The sequence below is a fragment of the Oncorhynchus tshawytscha genome, linkage group LG29 (genome assembly GCF_018296145.1).
Source record: "Oncorhynchus tshawytscha isolate Ot180627B linkage group LG29, Otsh_v2.0, whole genome shotgun sequence".
Taxonomy (NCBI): Eukaryota; Metazoa; Chordata; class Actinopteri; order Salmoniformes; family Salmonidae; genus Oncorhynchus; species Oncorhynchus tshawytscha.
This window is the reverse complement of record NC_056457.1, coordinates 32,660,637-32,683,562: the sequence shown is the minus strand read 5'-3', so window position 1 is coordinate 32,683,562 and position 22,926 is coordinate 32,660,637. Positions and strand designations below refer to the sequence as shown.

The 22,926-nt window shown below is 44.1% G+C and overlaps 1 protein-coding gene across 1 annotated transcript in view; it reads right to left on the bottom strand.

The window, feature by feature from the left end:
* Positions 1-12,266: 12,266 nt before the first annotated feature.
* LOC112236787 (noelin-3-like) overlaps positions 12,267-22,926 on the bottom strand; it is a 46,861-nt gene continuing 36,201 nt past the window's right edge. The window contains exons 3-6 of the mRNA XM_042308862.1: positions 22,115-22,270; positions 17,902-18,121; positions 16,412-16,518; positions 12,267-13,993 (exon numbers count right to left, since the gene is read on the bottom strand). Of these exons, the coding sequence (XP_042164796.1) occupies positions 13,316-13,993; positions 16,412-16,518; positions 17,902-18,121; positions 22,115-22,270 (1,161 nt within the window). The 3' untranslated portion in view covers positions 12,267-13,315. The remainder of the gene's footprint in view (positions 13,994-16,411; positions 16,519-17,901; positions 18,122-22,114; positions 22,271-22,926) is intronic.

Sequence of the window (22,926 nt, the reverse complement as noted above, 5' to 3'; positions counted from 1 at the left end):
TCCAGTCTTGGTCTTGAATCTGTTTCACTTTATGTGTTCTCGAACACAACACTGCCGTGGACTAGGTGATTTATATGCTATGAGACAATAGCCTGGGTCTTTTTCAACAGAGCGACAACATGATCAAGTAGCTCCAAAGGCAACATATAAAGCATTATCTAGAAATGTCCCTTGCTGATGGGGACACCAGAGTGGCTTAGGGCTCCATAGAGAGAAATACTGAAGGCTTCTTTTTTTAGGCATTAACTCCTCTATGGCTCATTGGCCAAAGCCTATAGGGAAATTATGTTTTGTGGAGTATTTGGATAAAAGCCAAAATAAAGTCTCTGGTAAACACAGGCTTAGAAAATGTTATAGGTTTTGTTCTAGAAGATAATGTTCATCAGCTAATGTCACTTTCTGTGAATTTTGAAGCATTTACAGTATGTAATTTAAATAAGCACATAAAGTCTTAAACTCATAAAGGTGATGTTAACTGACTGGTATTATCTCATATATAATCCTACGCCTGTGTTAACCGCAGACTAGCGAGCTCTATTCAAACATCGTCCGGAAGTTCAGCTTTACAGTGTGATTGAAATTTAAAGGCAATGTTCCTGCTTTAGCGGCGACTGCATTCAGACTGCATTCACACTGCATTCAGACTGCATTCACACTGCATTCAGACTGCATTCACACTCCATTCAGACTGCATTCACACTCCATTCAGACTGCATTCACACTGCATTCACATTGCATTCAGGTTCCATTCAGACTGCATTCAGACTGAAGTCCTATAGTGAAGTCCTATAGTCGAGTCCTATAGTGAAGTCCTATGGTGAAGTCCTATAGTGAAGTCCTACAGTAAAGTCCTACAGTAAAGTCCTATAGTGAAGTCCTATAGTGAAGTCCTATAGTGAAGTCCTATAGTGAAGTCCGATAGTGAAGTCCTACAGTAAAGTCCTACAGTAAAGTCCTATAGTGAAGTCCTATAGTGAAGTCCTATAGTGAAGTCCTATAGTGATTGATAATGACAGTGGGATCATATCCTGTATAGGTGACCTGAGGTGGGATATGGGTTTAAAATGGTAATTGTACTGATTCAAGCCGTGTTGTTGGGTTATTTATTTGCTGTAGGGCACAATGTAATGAGATAGAAGATTAATACATAATGTTCATGTGAAGCAGACTAAACACACACACACAAGTGTACCACCGAGTCTGTTGACGGAAGATAAGCAGCGTAAACAAACAAGGACAATAATGATGTGACTCAATCTTTACCCCACTCGCTCTCTCGTTGACTCTGACCCCTCTCCTGTTGACTCTTACCCTGCTCCCTGACTCGTTGACTCTGACCCCTCTCTCGTTGACTCTTACCCTGCTCCCTGACTCGTTGACTCTGACCCCTCTCCATTGACTCATGCCCTGCTCCCTGACTCGTTGACTCTGACCCCTCTCCTGTTGACTCTTACCCTGCTCCCTGACTCGTTGACTCTGACCCCTCTCTCGTTGACTCTTACCCTGCTCCCTGACTCATTGACTCTGACTCTCTCCCTGTTTCGTTGACACTGACTCCTCTCTCTCTCCTCTCCCTCTCTTCTTGACACTTAATCCTCTCCCTGTTTCGTTGACTCTAACCCCTTTTCTTTCTCTTGTTGTCTCTTAATCATCTCCCTCTCTCGTTGACTCTGACCCTCTCTCTTTGACCCCTCTACATCTCTCGTTGACTCTGACCCTCTCTCTTTGACCCCTCTACATCTCTCGTTGACTCTGACCCCTCTCTCTTTGACCCCTCTACATCTCTCGTTGACTCTGACCCTCTCTCTTTGAACCCCTCTCCATCTCTCGTTGATTCTGACCCCTCTCTCTTTGACCCCTCTACATCTCTCGTTGACTCTGACCCCTCTCTCTTTGACCCCTCTACATCTCTCGTTGACTCTGACCCCTCTCTCTTTGACCCCTCTACATCTCTCGTTGACTCTGACCCCTCTCTCTTTGACCCCTTTGTAGATCTCTCTTTGACCCCTCTACATCTCTCGTTGACTCTGACACCTCTCTCTTTGACCCCTCTACATCTCTCATTGACTCTGACCCCTCTTTCTTTGACCCCTCTACATCTCTCGTTGACTCTGACCCCTCTCTCTTTGACCCCTCTACATCTCTAGTTGACTCTGACCCCTCTCTCTTTGACCCCCTTTGTAGATCTCTCGTTGACTCTGAACCCTCTCTCATTTGACCCCCTTTGTAGATCTCTCGTTGACTCTGACACCTCTCTCTTTGACCCCTCTACATCTCTCGTTGACTCTGACCCCTCTCTCTTTGACCCCTCTACATCTCTCGTTGACTCTGACCCCTCTCTCTTTGACACCCTTTGTAGATCTCTTGTTGACTCTGACACCTCTCCCTCTCCTGTTGTGTCTGACCCCTCTCCCTCTCCCGTTGACTCTGACCCCTCTCCCTCTCTTGTTGACTCTGACACCTATCCCGTTGACTCTGACACCTCTCTCGTTGACTTGGACTCCTCTTCCTTTCTTGATGACTTTGACCCCTAAATGTCATGGCAACCAAGAAATCCTTATTCTGACCTTCCTCACACTTTGTCTCATTAAAGACAAGGGATTCTGCTTTAGCTACACAGACCCTGCTTTGTTCCAATGTCACCCTATTCCCCAAATAGTGCACTGCTTTAGACCAAGGCCCACAGGGTGATTGGTGGAGGTCTTGTATAGAGATTGCAGTATGACCAGTCAGTGTGTGCTGTGTTTATTCATTCTCCCCACTGGGTCTCTAAGGATTTAAATCTCCATACCTGGTTGTTCTTCTGACAGGACATACAGTTGAAGTCGGAAGATTACATACACTCAGGTTGGAGTCATTAAAACTCGTTTTTCAAATCAAATCAAATTTATTTATATTTATATACCCCTTCGTACATCAGCTGATATCTCAAGTAATTCTTCCAACAATTGTTTATAGACAGATTATTTCACTTATAATTCACTGTATCACAATTCAAGTTGGTCAGAAGTTTACATACACTAAGTTGACAGTGCCTTTAAACAGCTTGGAAAATTCCAGAAAATGATGTCATGGCTTTAGAAGCTTCTGATATGCTAATTTACATCATTAAAGTCAATTGGAGATGTACCTGAGGATGTTTTTCAAGGCCTACCTTCAAACTCAGTGCCTCTTTGCTTGAGATCACGGGAAAATCTAAAGAAATCAGCCAAGACCTCAGAAAATAAATCGTAAGTCTGGTTCATCCTTGGGAGCAATTTCCAAACGCCTGAAGGTACCTCGTCAATCTGTAGAAACAATAGTACGCAAGTATAAACACCATGGGACCACGCAGCTGTCATACTGCTCAGGAAGGAGACGCGTTCTGTCACACAGCAGGCAGTAGTCCAGACCCCCATAGCCAAGACCAGGTTGAAACGGAGGCTTCAACCAAGAATGCAAAATAACACAAGCCCAGGCGATCTTAGGCAGAAAGAAAAATAACACAATGACTTACGATTGATATGGTAATGAGAGGCGCATTTTCAAACCGCTTATCAACATGAAATGAAATGCAGCCTTGCTGTTGATATCGTTTTTGAATTATTCTGGCTTTGGTTAGCTGGTGTGATTGAATTGCTGCACTTGCCTGAACACTATAGCTAAGGAACATGGGGTCAGAGGAGAATCATCATGAAACGGTTCTGGTGTTTCTGTTTCGGTGTTTCTGTTGTTTTTGTTCAAATCAATGAGAAGAAGAATGGCGGCTTTAGGTCAATGACCAATTACTTTTATAATGGGTGTTGGGGTTGTGCCCTGGGCAGAAACGATAGTTCAGATAACTCTTTGTTTCTCTCTCACCTGCTAATGGTGGAGTCAACACACACACACACACACACACACACACACACACACACACACACACACACACACACACACACACACACACACACACACACACTGTTTTAAAGATTCAACCTGGTGCATGCAGTGAGACATGTCATGTCTATATGCAGTGAGATATGTCATGTCTATATGCAGTGAGATATGTCATGTCTATATGGAGTGAGATATGTCATGTCTGCATGCAGTGAGATATGTCATGTCTATATGGAGTGAGATATGTCATGTCATGTCTATATGCAGTGAGATATGTCATGTCTATATGCAGTGAGATATGTCATGTCTATATGCAGTGAGATATGTCATGTCTATATGCAGTGAGATATATCATGTCTATATGCAGTGAGATATATCATGTCTGCATGCAGTGAGATATGTCATGTCTATATGGAGTGAGATATGTCATGTCTGCATGCAGTGAGATATGTCATGTCTATATGGAGTGAGATATGTCATGTCTATATGGAGTGAGATATGTCATGTCTATATGCAGTGAGATATGTCATGTCCTGTCTATATGCAGTGAGATATGTCATGTCATATCTATATGCAGGGAGATATGTCATGTCTATATGCAGTGAGATATGGCATGTCTATATGCAGTGAGATATGTCATGTCATGTCTATATGCAGTGAGATATGTCATGCCATGTCTATATGCAGTGAGATATGTCATGTCTATATGCAGTGAGATATGTCATGTCATGTCTATATGCAGTGAGATATGTCATGTCTATATGCAGTGAGATATGTCATGTCTATATGCAGTGAGATATGTCATGTCTATATGGAGTGAGATATGTCATGTCTGCATGCAGTGAGATATGTCATGTCTATATGGAGTGAGATATGTCATGTCATGTCTATATGCAGTGAGATATGTCATGTCATGTCTATATGCAGTGAGATATGTCATGTCATGTCTATATGCAGTGAGATATGTCATGTCTATATGCAGTGAGATATGTCATGTCTATATGCAGTGAGATATATCATGTCTATATGCAGTGAGATATATCATGTCTATATGCAGTGAGATATATCATGTCTATATGCAGTGAGATATATCATGTCATGTCTATATGTAGTGAGATATATCATGTCATGTCTATATGTAGTGAGATATATCATGTCTATATGCAGTGAGATATATCATGTCATGTCTATATGCAGTGAGATATATCATGTCATGTCTATATGCAGTGAGATATGTCATATCATATTTATATGCAGGGAGATATGTCATGTCTATATGCAGTGAGATATGTCATGTCATGTCTATATGCAGTGAGATATATCATGTCTATATGCAGTGAGATATATCATGTCATGTCTATATGCAGTGAGATATGTCATGTCTATATTTATATGCAGTGAGATATGTCATGTCTATATGCAGTGAGATATGTCATGTCATGTCTATATGCAGTGAGATATGTCATATCATATTTATATGCAGGGAGATATGTCATGTCTATATGCAGTGAGATATGTCATGTCTATATGCAGTGAGATATGGCATGTCTATATGCAGTGAGATATGTCATGTCATGTCTATATGCAGTGAGATATGTCATGTCATGTCTATATGTGCAGTGAGATATGTCATGTCATGTCTATATGCAGTGAGATATGTCATGCCTATATGCAGTGAGATATATCATGTCTATATGCAATGAGATATATCATGTCTATATGCAGTGAGATATATCATGTCTATATGCAGTGAGATATATCATGTCTATATGCAGTGAGATATGTCATGTCTATATGCAGTGAGATATGTCATGTCATGTCTATATGCAGTGAGATATATCATGTCTATATGCAGTGAGATATATCATGTCTATATGCAGTGAGATATATCATGTCTATATGCAGTGAGATATATCATGTCTATATGCAGTGAGATATATCATGTCTATATGCAGTGAGATATATCATGTCTATATGCAGTGAGATATATCATGTCTATATGCAGTGAGATATATCATGTCTATATGCAGTGAGATATGTCATGTCTATATGCAGTGAGATATGTCATGTCATGTCTATATGCAGTGAGATATGTCATGTCTATATGCAGTGAGATATGTCATGTCTATATGCAGTGAGATATGTCATGTCTATATGCAGTGAGATATATCATGTCTATATGCAGTGAGATATATCATGTCTATATGCAGTGAGATATGTCATGTCTATATGCAGTGAGATATATCATGTCTATATGCAGTGAGATATATCATGTCATGTCTATATGTAGTGAGATGTCATCACTCCCATCTGTTCCCTCTCCGTCCCAACAGCTCCCATCTCAATTATGCCAAGCAGCCTGTCAAGTCAGAGCAGAGAGACAACTTTACCAAATTACATGGTAATTACACAGTACAAAAGACCCTCTGTCTATTCAGGTAATATCTCCCTTTGCCAAAAGGGGGAATTTTCCTGGCTGTTCCTATCGTGGAAATATTCAGTCAATTATATTTCTGAAATAACCGGAGCCTGTTGGTTCAAATAGACTTGTATTACAATAGTAATATCAGCCGAGCTGGTTCATGAAAACAACTGACTTTCCAGCCTTGGCGCACATCCTTTATACAGGTTACATTCTTCCGTCACACACATAGTAACTCCTGTGTCACGGCCTGACCACAGTAAGCTGTTTATTCTCTGTGTTGGTTGGGGCGTGATAGTGACTAAGGGCGGGTCATCTAGGTTTTTTTGTATGTCTACGTTGGCCTGATATGGTTCCCAAACAGAGACAGTTGTTTATCGATGTCTCTGATTGGGGATCATATTTAGGCAGCCATTTTTCTCATTTGTGTTTGTGGGAACTTGTCTACATTGAGTTGCCTTGAGTGCACACCAGTAGCGTCACGTTTCGTTCGTTTGTGGTTTTGTTTTGCCGAGTTTCAGTTTATTAAAAATATGTGGAACTCTATTCACTCTGCGCCCCGGTCTACTCATTACGACGATCGTGACATAATGACTCATCCCCTCTGGCATTTAGCCACAGTTCTCTTTTTGCCTGGCACTAATTTTTTAGCTTGGTTTCACATTAGGGATTGGAAACTTTAGAGCCACAGCAATGGTTAAAAAAAATAAACAGTCATGTCCACTCCCCAGACAGGTGCATGTCTAATGGTGCCCTAATGGTGCCTAATGGTGTCTAATGACACAGACGCACACATAGAGTGCACTTATTCTTGCTGACTCCTCTGAAATCAACATACATGTTCTGTAACCCTGAGACTCTTAGGTTATCACGAACGGAAGGCATTTTGGATAAAACAGAGGTATTAACATTTGATTTCTCAAATCACCCAGACTACATCACCCAGACAGTTAATGGTGTTGTTGCAGTTTGAAAAGGAGGGACATTTGTGGGTGTCTCTCTCAGTGTCAGTGCTGGGTGACAGTAATAACATGTGTATTTACAAAAGGGCTTTGGGGATAAAGAGAGGATTCAAAATGTGAATATCCTTAATCAAAGAAATCTCTAGATTCTTCTTACTGTATTGATTCTCTTGAGATCAGGGAATGGTTAGTTTGTCATCAAAGAGGAGAAACCTCACCACCACCACCCTCCCCCACCACCACCCCCCACCACCACCTCCACACCCCCCGCCACCACCATCCCCCACCACCACCCCCATCACCTCCACCACCATCCCCCACCACCACCTCCACCCCCAATCACCTCCACCACCTCCAAATCATCTCCACCACCACGTCCATCACCTGCATCTCCACCACCCCCATCACCCCCATCACCTCCTCCACCACCACCTCCACCACCTCCACCCCCATCACCTCCACCTCCATCACCCCCATCACCTCCATCACCTCCTCCACCACCATCTCCAGCACCCCCATCACCCCCCATCACCTCCTCCACCACCACCTCCACCACCCCATCACCTCCTCCACCACCTCCACCACCTCCACCACCCCCATCACCTCCATCACCCCCATCACCTCCACCACCCCATCACCTCCACCACCCCCCCACCACCTCCACCACCCCCACCACCTCCACCACCACCTCCACCACCTCCACCACCCCACCACCTCCACCACCCCCCCATCATCACCTCCACCACCCCACCTCCACCACCCCTCCATCACCTCAACCACCACCACCCCCATCACCACCACCACCACGTACATCACCTCCACCACCTCCACCACCTCCACCACCCCCCCATCACCTCCACCACCCCATCACCTCCACCACCCCCCCCCCATCACCTCCACCACCACCACCCCCATCACCTCCCCCTCACCCTCAACCACCACCCCCCCCATCACCACCACCACCACGTACATCACCTCCACCACCTCCACCACCTCCACCACCCCCATCACCTCCACCACCCCATCCCTCCACCACCCCCATCACCTCCCACCACCCCCCCCATCACCACCACCACCACGTCCATCACCTCCACCACCACCACCACCCCCCCCACCACCTCCACCACATCCACCATTGGCACACAATATCCTCTGTCCTGTCCTGACTTAATACAATTACAGTCTCATAAAATCACAATATTCCCCCAATAGCAATAACACTCCTACTTTTGAAGCCCTTTGTGAGGCAGAGACCCTGAAGCTACTGAATGTGAGGCACACCATACAGAGAAGAATAAAATCAAGTGGAAAATATTCCTGGGGCTTCAGAAAAAGTCCTTTAAAGCGATCTATCATCAAACTTTAGTGGGTAGATTGTGGTAGATAACGTGCGAAGTGTTTGGAGCCCCTCTCACTAATGTGGAATCAGAACGTCTGAAGGTGTATGGCGAATCCCGTGTGACTATTGACAGATACCACACAGTTTTAATACCCCAGGTGTAAATTTAGCTGGAATGGAACAGCAAGAAAGCATTCGGGGGGTGGGGGGAGGGAATAACCGATAAATTACGAATTGATATTCTACACAAAATTCTCTACACACCCAGCATCGTTCCTGGTGGGAAGTTGGTCCAATCTGGCTGAGAGGAGGTCTTTCTAAGGCCCTGAGAGGGAGAACATGCATGGTCATAATGAAGGACCCACTCTAGACTACTACGCATTTTTCCATGTAGGAGAAAATAAATAAATGATACAGTTGACATGCCATTTCCATACTGATGAGCCCAAGCCTGTATTCATCAATGCTTGGCCTCGTTTGTCACTGCAATACCTGTGTGTGTGTGTGTGTGTGTGTGTGTGTGTGTGTGTGTGTGTGTGTCTCTGCATATATATATATATATATATATATATTCATTCTCCTGGAGAAGCGATCCAGGTGATTTGTCATGCATTGATATAGCACCCAGTGAAGTGCTGTACTGTGTGCTGATATAGCACCCAGTGAAGTGTTCTACTGTGTGTTGATATAGCACCCAGTGAAGTGTTGTACTGTGTGTTGATATAGCACCCAGTGAAGTGTTGTGCTGTGTGTTGATATAGCACCCAGTGAAGTGCTGTACTGTGTGTTGATATAGCACCCAGTGAAGTGTTGTACTGTGTGTTGATATAGCACCCAGTGAAGTGTTGTACTGTGTGTTGATATAGCACCCAGTGAAGTGTTGTGCTGTGTGTTGATATAGCACCCAGTGAAGTGTTGTGCTGTGTGTTGATATAGCACCCAGTGAAGTGTTGTGCTGTGTGTTGATATAGCACCCAGTGAAGTGTTCTACTGTGTGGTGATATAGCACCCAGTGAAGTGTTGTACTGTGTGTTGATATAGCACCCAGTGAAGTGCTGTACTGTGTGTTGATATAGCACCCAGTGAAGTGTTACAGGTTTTTTACTGTGTTTTGATAAGACATGATCAGTCAAACTTACAGCGTTTGAGGTTATGATCCTATTGCTGTGAACCATAGCCCTCCCTCCCTCCCTCCCTCCCTCCCTCCCTCCCTCCCTCCCTCCCTCCCTCCCTCCCTCCCTCCCTCCCTCCCTCCCTCCCTCCCTCCCTCCCTCCCTCCCTCCCTCCCTCCCCCCTCCCTCCCTCCCTCCCTCCCTCCCATCAAGGCAGACATGTGGAGAGAGGAAAGGGTGGGACAATCAATGCTAATCAACTTCTCTGGAAGATCTCTTTCTGATTTAATACAGAACTGCTGATGTCTGATGGATTTTTATTTTTCGATGGGGGCGATGTGAGGGGGACAGTGTGGAGGGGGACAGTGGGGAAGGGGATTGGCAGGAAGGAGGACAGCAGGGAGAGGGGAGATGATCACACTGGGGGCATTTGTAGCCGAGGCCTCTAGATGGGAAACCAATTTGGATTCATGATAGTGTTAGAAACATAACAATAGCAAAGTGCCTAAGAGAAGAGGAGGGGGAGAGGTGTTATTTTAAGAGAAGAGGAGGGAGGGAGAGAGGTGTTATTTTAAGAGAAGAGGAGGGGAGGGAGAGAGGTGTTGTTTTAAGAGAAGAGGAGGGGAGGGAGAGAGGTGTTGTTTTAAGAGGAGGGGAGGGAGAGGAGGTTTTAAGAGGAGGGGAGGGAGAGAGGTGTTGTTTTAAGAGAAGAGGAGGGGAGGGAGAGAGGTGTTGTTTTAAGAGAAGAGGAGGGGAGGGAGAGAGGCGATGTTTTAAGAGAAGAGGAGGGGAGGGAGAGAGGTGTTGTTTTAAGAGAAGAGGAGGGGAGGGAGAGAGGTGTTGTTTTAAGAGAAGAGGAGGGGAGGGAGAGAGGCGATGTTTTAAGAGAAGAGGAGGGGAGGGAGAGAGGTGTTGTTTTTTAATAGAAGAGGAGGGGACGGAGATAGGTGTTTTAAGAGGAGGGGAGGGAGATGTGTTGTTTTTTAAGAGAAGAGGAGGGGAGGGAGAGAGGTGTTGTTTTTAAGAGAAGAGGAGGGGAGGGAGAGAGGTGTTGTTTTTTAAGAGAAGAGGAGGGGAGGGAGAGAGGTGTTGTTTTTTAATAGAAGAGGAGGGGAGGGAGATAGGTGTTTTAAGAGGAGGGGAGGGAGATGTGTTGTTTTTTAAGAGAAGACGAGGGAGAGAGGTGTACTTAAAAAAAGAGTAGGTGGGGAGTGAGAGAGGTGTAGTTGTTTTTTGAAGAGGGGAGGGAGAGAGATAGTCAATGATTTAGTATGTCTCATGGCCTGCTACTGTAAAACCAGACAGATTGGTGATTTTATCAGAAATGATTGTGTGTGTGTGAGAGAGAGAGTGTGTATGTGCTTGCGTGTTTATAAAATAGATAGTTACCATATACTGTCAGTGTTGGTGACAGAAACTGAGCTACAATATGAGTATATGGGGACGGGGGGGGTGATGCAGTGAGCAATCTGAACCCACCCAGCTCTTCTCTGCCTGTTCCTGATTGGAATGCCAAAGGACAGCACTCAACAATCAGACAAAAAATATTTAAAACGGATAAATGAAAGTTCCAATCTTTGCAATCCATCATCATCATCATCATCATCATCATTCATAAACGGGGCCTTCATCATAGGATTCCCTTCAACAGAGCTGTTTTTTAAAATCTTGGCAGGAAGATGTCGAATTTTTATATTTTACTCTGACTGTAAAATATTTATCTATTTCAGAGTTGTATTATCAGGCAGACTTCTTTCAAAAATGTCACAGATAGAACAGACATCAAGATGCAGGCAGACTACAGGTAAAACAGACGTCAAGATGCAGGCAGGCTACAGGTAAAACAGACGTCAAGATGCAGGCAGACTACAGGTTAAACAGACATCAAGATGCAGGCAGGCTACAGGTAAAACAGACGTCAAGATGCAGGCAGACTACAGGTAAAACAGACGTCAAGATGCAGGCAGGCTACAGGTAAAACAGACATCAAGATGCAGGCAGACTACAGGTTAAACAGACATCAAGATGCAGGCAGGCTACAGGTAAAACAGACGTCAAGATGCAGGCAGACTACAGGTTAAACAGACATCAAGATGCAGGCAGGCTACAGGTAAAACAGACATCAAGATGCAGGCAGAACATGTTGAGCGTGACAACAATGTGCACCCAGAAGCGTTGCAGTTCTTGACACAAACCGGTGTGCCTGTCACCTACTACCATGATCCATTCAAAGGCACTTACATGTTCTGTAGCCTGTACACAATCCATGTCTCAGTTATCTCAAGGCTTAAGAATCCTTCTTTAACCCGTCTCCTCCCCTTCATCTACACTGATTGAAGGTGGTTTAAACAAGAGACATCAATACGGGATCATAGATTTCACCTGGATTCACCTGGTCAGTCTGTGTCTTGGAACGAGCACTTGTTAATTTTTCGTGCACCTAGTGTATATCAAGACGCAGCATTTTCATACCAAGATAAAAGCATTGAATTACTTTGGTGGTGCATTGGGTGGGTTTCAGTTTTGATGCTATAAGAGGTAATGCCTTTGAAACACAAATAAAAAAACTGATACACTTTTGATACAGTATTTTATAACAAACAAAATGTTTACTTAGCTTTCGCATAGAGACATACAATTGTTACCACAATGTTTTCCATAATCAGACTGTTCATGTAACATGGCAGCAAATACTCTGGAGAGGACCTCAAACTAGGTTTAAATACTATCAATAGACGTCACTACAAACACTGTGAGAACTGAAGGACATCTGGAACGGAAACATTGAAAATACACTATATCATCGTAAATTACAGCAGACAAAATGTCAGACATTCATGCACATATCTATCAAGAGTCCGTGGATCATAGAGAACCTAAAGACAGCAGTAAATAAGGCCATACAGTAAACTCCTATTTCAGCAGAGATGGGAAAAGAAGAGGATCATAGAGAATGTAAAGACAGCAGTAAATAAGGCCATACAGTAAACTCCTATTTCAGCAGAGATGGGAAAAGAAGAGGATCATAGAGAACCTAAAGACAGCAGTAAATAAGGCCATACAGTAAACTCCTATTTCAGCAGAGATGGGAAAAGAAGAGGATCATAGAGAACCTAAAGACAGCAGTAAATAAGGCCATACAGTAAACTCCTATTTCAGCAGAGATGGGAAAAGAAGAGGATCATAGAGAACCTAAAGACAGCAGTAAATAAGGCCATACAGTAAACTCCTATTTCAGCAGAGATGGGAAAAGAAGAGGATCATAGAGAACGTAAAGACAGCAGTAAATAAGGCCATAAAGTAAACTCCTATTTCAGCAGAGATGGGAAAATAAAAAAAGAAGAAGAGAGGAGAAATAGGATATATGACATTCTGTCTGTGTTCAAGTCACCTCAAGTGTTCTGGCCCAGAAAATACAAAAAAGGGCAATTTCTTCAAGTAATGGCAACGTAATGACAGAGCAGTTCACTTTAGGGAGGAGGTGAGGAAAAACATGAACAAGGTTGTAAGCAACAAGGTCCCATTTTATATCACAAATGATGGCGCTTTGCCTTGGAAAGTTGCTGTTGTCATTTCTACGGTGTCCATATGAGGACTTGTGACATTTCATCTCCCGTGTCCTCTAGGAGTCGTCTTGGGTTTTGATGACGTGGAACAGAGTGACATTGAACAGCACCTGGTGTCCATTGTTCCAGCCATAGAGGTGCCTCTCCCTGGAGTTATAGGCCAGCATGGAGATGTGAAAGTACTGGTTGTGGAAAGGGATGTCTGTGTACTCATAGCTGGAGGTCTTGGTGGAGTACGCGTAGTAGACCTTAGCACCCGTCAGGTGAGAGTTGGTGATGTAGAGTGTTCCGCAGATCATAAAGGATTCCCCCGCGTTCCGTCTGGAATATTCCGTGTTCCACGTCTTCCGGACTTCCAGGGTGTCCGGGTCCATCTGGGCGATGACGATATTTCCCGCATTCTGATTGGTTGCGTACACTACCCACATGCCCAGTTCGTCGGCCATGACATCGATGTCGGAGTATCCTCCCCAGGAGTAAGGGTAGGTATTGTGGAAGCCGGCGTACTCCAGAGCCCGCTGAGCCAGCACCCGACCCGTCTCAAAACTGTACTTGACGATGATGTTACTCTGGTACTTGTTGTAATACAGAGACCCATTGTACGCCACGTGACCGGTTCCCTCCCATTTAAATGGGAGGTTGTAGGTTCGAGACACCACGTTAGCTACAAAGTCGTCCATGGTCTTGTACTCACGTACAATCTTACTGTTGGTGTAGCTGTCCATGTACCAGACCTATGTCAAAGAAAGATGAATAGCAGGAATTAGTGGAAACCACAAGCTGATGTGTATTTAAACTGAACACTGACTGAGTTAACATGCAACATACATTTAAATATCTTTACGGAAAGGTGACTTTTTTCTCCATCTCTCTTATGAATGTACAGTGGCTAGTGAAAGTATTCACCCCATTTTCCTTGGAATTAAAATAGTTTTTTTTTTTTTGGGGGGTTGTATCATTTGATTTACAAAACATGCCTACCACTTTGAAGATAAAAAATATTTTATTTGTGAAACAAACATTGAGAGTGCATAACAATTCAATCCCCCCCAAAGTCAATAATTTGTAGAGCCACCTTTTGCAACAATTAAAGCTTCAAGTCTCTTGGGGAATGTCTCTATAAACTTGGCACATCTAGCCACTGGGATTTTTGTCCATTCTTCAAGGCAAAACTGCTCCAGCTCCTTCAAGTTGGATGGGTTCCGCTGGTGTACAGCAATCTTTAAGTCATACCACAGACTCTCAATTGGATTGAGGTCTGGGCTTTGACTAGGCCATTCCAAGACATTTAAATTTACGTTAATCCACTCGAGTGTTGCTTTAGCAGTATGCTTAGGGTCATTGTCCTGCTGGAAGGTGAACCTCCGTCCCAGTCTCAAATCTCTGGCAGACTGCCACCACCATACTTCACTGTGGGGATGGTGTTCTCGCGATGATGATGAGAGGTGTTGGGTTTGTGCCAGACATAACGTTTTCCTTGATGGCCAAAAAGATACATTTTTAGTTTAATCTGACCAGAGTACCTTCTTCTGTAAGTTTGGGGAGACTCCCAAATGTATTTTGGCGAACACCAAACTTGTTTGCTTATCTTTTCTTCAAGCAATGGCTTTTTTTCTGGCCACTCTTCCATAAAGCCCAGCTCTGTGGAGTGTACGGCTTAAAGTGGTGCTATGGACAGATACTCCAATCTCCATTGTGGAGCTTTTCAGCTCTTTCAGGGTTATCTTTGGTCTCTTTGTTGCCTCTCTGATTAATGCCCTCCTTGCCTGGTCCATGAGTTTTGGGGGGCGGCCCTCTCTTGGCAGGTTTGTTGTGGTGCCATATTCTTTCAATTTTTTTAATAATGGATTTAATGGAGCTCTATGGGCTGTTCAAAGTTTTGGACATTTTTTATAACCCAAGCCTTGGTCCTTAATGCCCTCCTTGGTCTTCATGGTGCCACTTGCTTGGTGGTGCCCCTTGCTTAGTGGTGTTGCAGACTCTGGGGCCTTTCAGAATAGGTGTATATACAGTATACTGAGATCATGTGACAGATCATGTGAACCTTAAATAAAGTCCACCTGTGTGCAATCTAACTAATTATGTGACTTCTGAAGGTAATTGGTTGCACCAGATCTTATTTAGGGGCTTCATAGTAAAGGGGGTGAATACACATGCACGCACAACTTTTCAAATGTATTTTTTAAACAAGTCATTTTTTTTCATTTCACTTCCCCAATATGGACTATTTTGTGTCTGTCCATTACATGATATCCAAATAAAAATCTATTTAAATTACAGGTTGAAATGCAACAAAATAGGAACAATGGCAAGGGGGATGAAGGCACTGTACCTGAACCACTTCACAAGGCCTTATAAATATTATACCTGAACCACTTCCCAAGGCCTTATAAATATTACACCTGAACCACTTCCCAAGGCCTTATAAATATTATACCTGAACCACTTCCCAAGGCCTTATAAATATTATTCCTGAACCACTTCCCAAGGCCTTATAAATATTATACCTGAACCACTTCCCAAGGCCTTATAAATATTATTCCTGAACCACTTCCCAAGGCCGTATAATTATTATACCTGAACCACTTCCCAAGGCCTTATAAATATTATACCTGAACCACTTCCCAAGGCCTTATAAATATTATACCTGAACCACTTCCCAAGGCCTTATAAATATTATACCTGAACCACTTCCCAAGGCCTTATAATTATTATACCTGAACCACTTCCCAAGGCCTTATAAATATTATACCTGTACCACTTCCCAAGGCATTATAAATCTAATACCTGAACCACTTCCCAAGGCATTATAAATCTAATACCTGAACCACTTCCCAAGGCATTATAAATCTAATACCTGAACCACTTCACAAGGCCTTATAAATCTAATACCTGAACCACTTCACAAGGCCTTATGAATCAGAATAAATGATCCTCTGCATCAGAAAAGCTATTGAATATTCCCATCTCAGAAAGCCCTAGAAGAAAACCAACCCCATGATATTAGGTCATGACAGTCTTTGATTATTGTTATGAATCCTTCCTTAGTAGTCCGGAAACAAAACAGAGATGTTGTTTAACACCCAGAGAGAGACACACCCGCAGACAGAGCTATCACCTCCCACCTCCTCCACTCCCATCCCATAACTTACCCTGTTGTTTCTCTGAGAGGCCTGTGGGTCAGTCATCCATGCTCCAAACCGGGTGCCAGATGTCTTTATTGTTACAGGTCCAGTGATTTTCATTAATTTCCCACATGCTGTTAATAAAGAAATGCAGCGATAAGACATACTGTTTTTTTCTCCTCTTCATACTACATTTCTCAAGGCAATGTCATGCCTGCGCCACTGTGTGAGTTTTACCGAACAACGCTGTACATATTAAAACCAGGCTTGGCGGAGACAAGCACACACTAAGCTCTAGGACTCAGGCGGTCATATCGGACTCAATTAATTGGCCATCGGTATTGGCTGCATGTGAAAGCTGTTTGGCAATACTGCTTGTGGTTTCCCACGTGGTATCGCAGAGTTTTATACGAGCACATGCATTTACAACTGATCGCTCACTGGGTTTTGCCCACGCAGTCGATATTGATCTGGTTCTACTCACTGGGTTTTTCCCACGCAGTCGATATTGATCCGGTTCTACTCACTGGGTTTTGCCCACGCAGTCGATATTGATCCGGTTCTACTCACTGGGTTTTGCCCACGCAGTCGATATTGATCTGGTTCTACTCACTGGGTTTTGCCCACGCAGTCAATATTGATCTGGTTCTACTCACTGGGTTTTGCCCACGCAGTCGATATTGATCTGGTTCTACTCACTGGGTTTTGCCCACGCAGTCGATATTGATCTGGTTCTACTCACTGGGTTTTGCCCACGCAGTCGATATTGATCTGGTTCTACTCACTGGGTTTTGCCCACGCAGTCGATATTGATCTGGTTCTACTCACTGGGTTTTGCCCACGCAGTCGATATTGATCGGGTTCTACTCACTGGGTTTTGCCCACGCAGTCGATATTGATCGGGTTCTACTCACTGGGTTTTGCCCACGCAGTCGATATTGATCTGGTTCTACTCACTGGGTTTTGCCCACGCAATCGATATTGATCGGGTTCTACTCACTGGGTTTTGCCCACGCAGTCGATATTGATCTGGTTCTACTCACTGGGTTTTGCCCACGCAGTCGATATTGATCGGGTTCTACTCACTGGGTTTTGCCCACGCAGTCGATATTGATCTGGTTCTACTCACCGGGTTTTGCGAAAGCAGTCGATATTGATCTGGTTCTACTCACTGGGTTTTGCCCACGCAGTCGATATTGATCGGGTTCTACTCACTGGGTTTTGCCCACGCAGTCGATATTGATCTGGTTCTACTCACTGGGTTTTGCCCACGCAATATCGATATTGATCGGGTTCTACTCACTGGGTTTTGCCCACGCAGTCGATATTGATCGGGTTCTACTCACTGGGTTTTGCCCACGCAGTCGATATTGATCTGGTTCTACTCACCGGGTTTTGCGAAAGCAGTCGATATTGATCTGGTTCTACTCACTGGGTTTTGCCCACGCAGTCGATATTGATCTGGTTCTACTCACTAAGTTTGCCCACGCAGTGGATATTGATCTGGTTCTACTCACTGAGTTTGCCCATGCAGTTGTGCAGCCTGCTGTCCAGTCTGAGGACCCTCTGGTAGAGCTCGTCATAGTCGTATGCCCCCATCTCCTCCTGAATAGCTGTGAGCACCATGGACAGGTTCCTGATCTCCTCTTTAAAGGAGGAGATGAGCTGGGCGTCTGTCTTGTACTGCTCCAACACGGGGATCAGAGGCTGCAGCTCATCCATCTTGTTCTTCAGCTCCTGAAGCAGACAACAGATGGACACAGAGACATAGACAGACACAAAGACAGAAACAGAGACAGGCACAGAGACAGGCACAGCGACAGAGACGGGCACAGAGGCAGGCACAGAGGCAGAAACAGAGAAAGGCATGTAGAGGCAGAGACAGGCACAGAGACAGAAACAGACATAGAAACAGGCACAGAGACAGGCACAGACACAGAGACAGAGAAAGACACAGAGACAGGCACAGGCTCACAGACAGACATAGGCACGAGACAGAGACACGCACAGAGACAGAGACAGGCAACGTGACAGATACAGAAAGAGGCATAAAGACAGAGACAGGTACAGAGACAGGTACAGAGACAGGTACAGAGACAGGCACAGAGACAGAGACAGGCACAGAAACAGAGAAAGGCACAGAGACAGAGACAGAGACAGGCCCACAGACAGACATAGGCACGAGACAGAGACAGGCACAGAGACAGAGACAGACACAGAGACAGAGACAGGCCCACAGACAGACATAGGCATGAGACAGAGACAGGCACAGAGACAGAAACAGACACAGAAACAGAGAAAGGCACAGAGACAGGCACAGAGACAGAGACAGGCCCACAGGCAGATATAGGCACGAGACAAAGACACGCACAGAGACAGGCAACGTGACAGAGACAGAGAGAGGCATAAAGACAGAGACAGTAAAAGAGACAGAGACAGTAACAAGGACAGAGAAAGGCACAGAGACAGTGACCGTGACCGAAACAGGCACAGTGACAGTGTTAGTGACAGAGGCAGACATAAAGACAGAGACAGGTCATAATGGAAGAAGAGAAGAGGCCATAATGGTAAAAGGAGAAGAGAGAAGAAGCCATAATGGTAGAAGAGAGAAGAGGCCATGATGGTAGAACAGAAGAGAGGAGAAGAGTCCATCATGGCAGAGGAGGCCATAATGGTAGAATGGAAGAGAAGAGGTCATAATGGTAGAATGGAAGAGAGGAGAAGAGGCCATAATGGTAGAAGAGAGAAGAAAAGAGAAGAGGCCATAATGGTAGAACAGAAGAGAGGAGAGGCCATCATGGCAGAGGAGGCCGTAATGGTAGAATGGAAGAGAGGAGGCCATAATGGTAGAATGGAAGAGAAGAGGCCATAATGGTAGAACAGAAGAGAGGGGAGAGGCCATAATGGTAGAAGAGAGAAGAAAAGAGAAGAGGCCATAATGGTAGAACAGAAGAGAGGAGAGGCCATCATGGCAGAGGAGGCCGTAATGGTAGAATGGAAGAGAAGAGGCCATAATGGTAGAACAGAAGAGAGGAGAAGAGGCCATAATGGTAGAACAGAAGAGAGAAGAGAAGAGGCCATAATGGTAGAAGAGAGAAGAAAAGAGAAGAGGACATAATGGAAGAAGAGAAGAGTGAAGAGGCCATAATGGTAGAAGAGAAGAGAGAAGAGGCCATAATGGTAGAAGAGAAGAGAGAAGAGGCCATAATGGTAGAAGAGAAGAGAGAAGAGTCCATAATGGTAGAAGAGAAGAGAGAAGAGTCCACAATGGTAGAAGGAGAAGGGTGATGAGATGAGTGAAGAGACCATAATGGTAGAAGAGAAGAGAGAAGAGACTATGCCATAATGGTAGAAGGAGAAGAGTGAAGAGAGGAGGCCATAATGACAGAAGTGAAGAGAAAGGAGAAGAGGCCATAATGGCAGAAGAGGAGAGGCCATAATGACAGAAGAGAAGAGAAAAGAGACTTGGCCATAATGGTAGAAGGAGAGGAGAGAAGAGAGGAGGCCATAATGACAGAAGTGGAGAGAAAAGAGACTTGGCCATAATGGTAGAAGTGTAGAGTGAAGAGTGAAGAGGCCATAATGGTAGAAGAGAAGAGGCCATAATGGCAGAAGAGAAGAGAAGAGTGAAGAGGCCATAATGGTAGAAGAGAAGAGACCATAATGGCAGAAGTGGAGAGAAGAGGCCATAATGACAGAAGTGGAGAGAAGAGAAGAGGCCATAATGGCAGAAGTGGAGAGAAGAGAAGAGGCCATAATGGTAGAAGAGAAGAGACCATAATGGCAGAAGTGGAGAGAAGAGGCCATAATGACAGAAGTGGAGAGAAGAGAAGAGGCCATAATGGCAGAAGTGGAGAGAAGAGAAGAGGCCATAATGGTAGAAGAGAAGAGTGAAGAGGCCATAATGGTAGAAAAGAAGAGGCCATAATGGCAGAAGAGAAGAGGCCATAATGACAGAAGTGGATAGAAGAGGCCATAATGGTAGAAGAGAAGAGAGAAGAGAAGAGAGAAGAGTCCACAATGGTAGAAGAGAAGAGAAAAGAGACTTGGCCATAATGGTAGAAGAGAAGAGGCCATAATGACAGAAGTGGTGAGAAGAAGCCATAATGGTAGAAGAGTAGAGGCCGTAATGACAGAAGAGAAGAGGCAATAATGACAGAAGTGGATAGAAGTGGACATAATGGTAGAAGAGAAGAGAGAAGAGAGAAGAGAAGAGAGAAGAGAAGAGAGAAGAGAAGAGAGAAGAGTCCACAATGGTAGAAGAGAAGAGAAAAGAGACTTGGCCATAATGGTAGAAGAGAAGAGGCCATAATGGTAGAAAGAGAAGATAGAAGAGAAGAGGTCATAATGGTAGAAGAGAGAAGAGGCCATAATGGTAGAAGAGAAGAGAGAAGAGGCCATAATGACAGAGGAGAAAAGAGACTAGGCCATAATGGTAGAAGAGAAGAGGCCATAATGGTAGAAGCGTCCATAATGGTAGAAGAGACGAGAGAAGAGGCCATGATGTAGAAGGAGAAGAGAGAAGAGGAGAGCCAATAATGGTAGAAGGAGAGGAGAGAAGAGAAGAGGCCATAATGGTAGAAGGAGAGGAGAGAAGAGAAGAGGCCATAATGGTAGAAGGAGAGGAGAGAAGAGAAGAGACCATAATGGTAGAAGAAAAGAGGCCATAATGGTAGGAGAGAAGAGGCCATAATGGTAGAAGGAGAGGAGAGAGTAGGTCATAATGGTAGAAGAGACCATAATGGTAGAAGAGAAGAGGCCATAATGGTAGAAGGAGAGGAGAGAAGAGACTAGGTCATAATGGTAGAAGAGAAGAGGCCATAATGGCAGAAGAGAAGAGGCAATAATGACAGAAGTGGGTGGAAGAGGCCATAATGGCAGAAGAGAAGAGAGAAGAGTCCACAATGGTAGAAGAGAAGATAAAATAGACTTGGCCATAATGGTAGAAGAGAAGAGGCCATAATGGTAGAAAGAGAAGATAGAAGAGACCATAATGGTAGAAGAGAGAAGAGGCCATAATGGTAGAAGAGACGAGAGAAGAGGCCATAATGACAGAAGAGAAAAGAGACTAGGCCATAATGGTAGAAGAGAAGAGGCCATAATGGTAGAGGAGAGAAGAGGCCATAATGGTAGAAGGAGAAGATAGAAGAGGCCATAATGGTAGAAGAGGCCATAATGGTAGAGAAATGAGAGAAGAGGCCATAATGGTAGAAGAGAGAAGACGCCATAATGGTAAAAAGAGAAGATAGAAGAGAAGAGGCCATAATGGTAGAAGAGAAGAGAGAAGAGGCCATAATGACAGAAGAGAAGAGAAAAGAGACTAGGCCATAATGGTAGAAGAGAAGAGGCCATAATGGTAGAAGAGAGAAGACGCCATAATGGTAGAAGAGCCCATAATGGTAGAAGAGACGAGAGAAGAGGCCATGATGTAGAAGGAGAAAAGAGAAGAGGAGAGCCAATAATGGTAGAAGGAGAGGAGAGAAGAAAAGAGGCCATAATGGTAGAAGAGAAGAGGCCATAATGGTAGAAGAGAAGAGGCCATAATGGTAGAAGAGAAGAGGCCATAATGGTAGAAGGAGAAGATAGAAGAGGCCATACTTTAATGTATCCTAGTGCTGTAATGTTCTGTACTTTAATGTATACTAGTGCTGTAATGTTCTGTACTTTAATGTATCCTAGTGCTGTAATGTTCTGTACTTTAATGTATACTAGTGCTGTAATGTTCTGTACCTGGAAGTTCCTGGTTATAATGGTCTTCCTGTCGTCTTCTATCTGTCTGAGCGTGGTCTGGAGCCCTTTCATCTGATTCTCCATCTTCATGACGTACTGGAAGTCCCTCTGGGTCCGCAGGTTCAACACCTCAATGGACTGGGACATGTTCTGCACCTGGACCAGAGAATACAACTACCTCCAATATGTTCTGGACTACAGCAAACAGAAGCACATTCAATATGGTAGGTGTTGTGTTGATTCTATGATAGGTGTTGTCTTGATTCTATGGTAGGTGATGTCTTGATTCTATGGTAGGTGTTGTCTTGATGCTATGGTATGTGTTGTCTTGATTATATGATATGTGTTGTCTTGATTGTATGGTATGTGTTGTCTTGATTCTATGATAGGTGTTGTGTTGATTCTATCGTAGGTGTTGTCTTCATTCTATGGTAGGTGTTGTCTTGATTCTATGGTATGTGTTGTCTTGATTATATGATAGGTGTTGTGTTGATTCTATGGTAGGTGTTGTGTTGATTCTATGGTAGGTGCTGTCTTGATTCTATGGTAGGTGCTGTGTTGATTCTATGGTAGGTATTGCCTTGATTCTATGGTAGGTATTGCCTTGATTCTATGGTAGGTATTGCCTTGATCCTGTGGTAGGTGTTGAGTAGATTACACAGGGAAACCCAGCCCTGAGCTGCCCAGAGCCTACCAGATTAACTAAATAGCAAGCAACACTGAAACATGCATGAGAGCACCAGCTATTCCGGACGACTGTGTGATCACGCTCGTCATAGCCAATGTAAGTAAGACCTTTAAACAGGTCAACA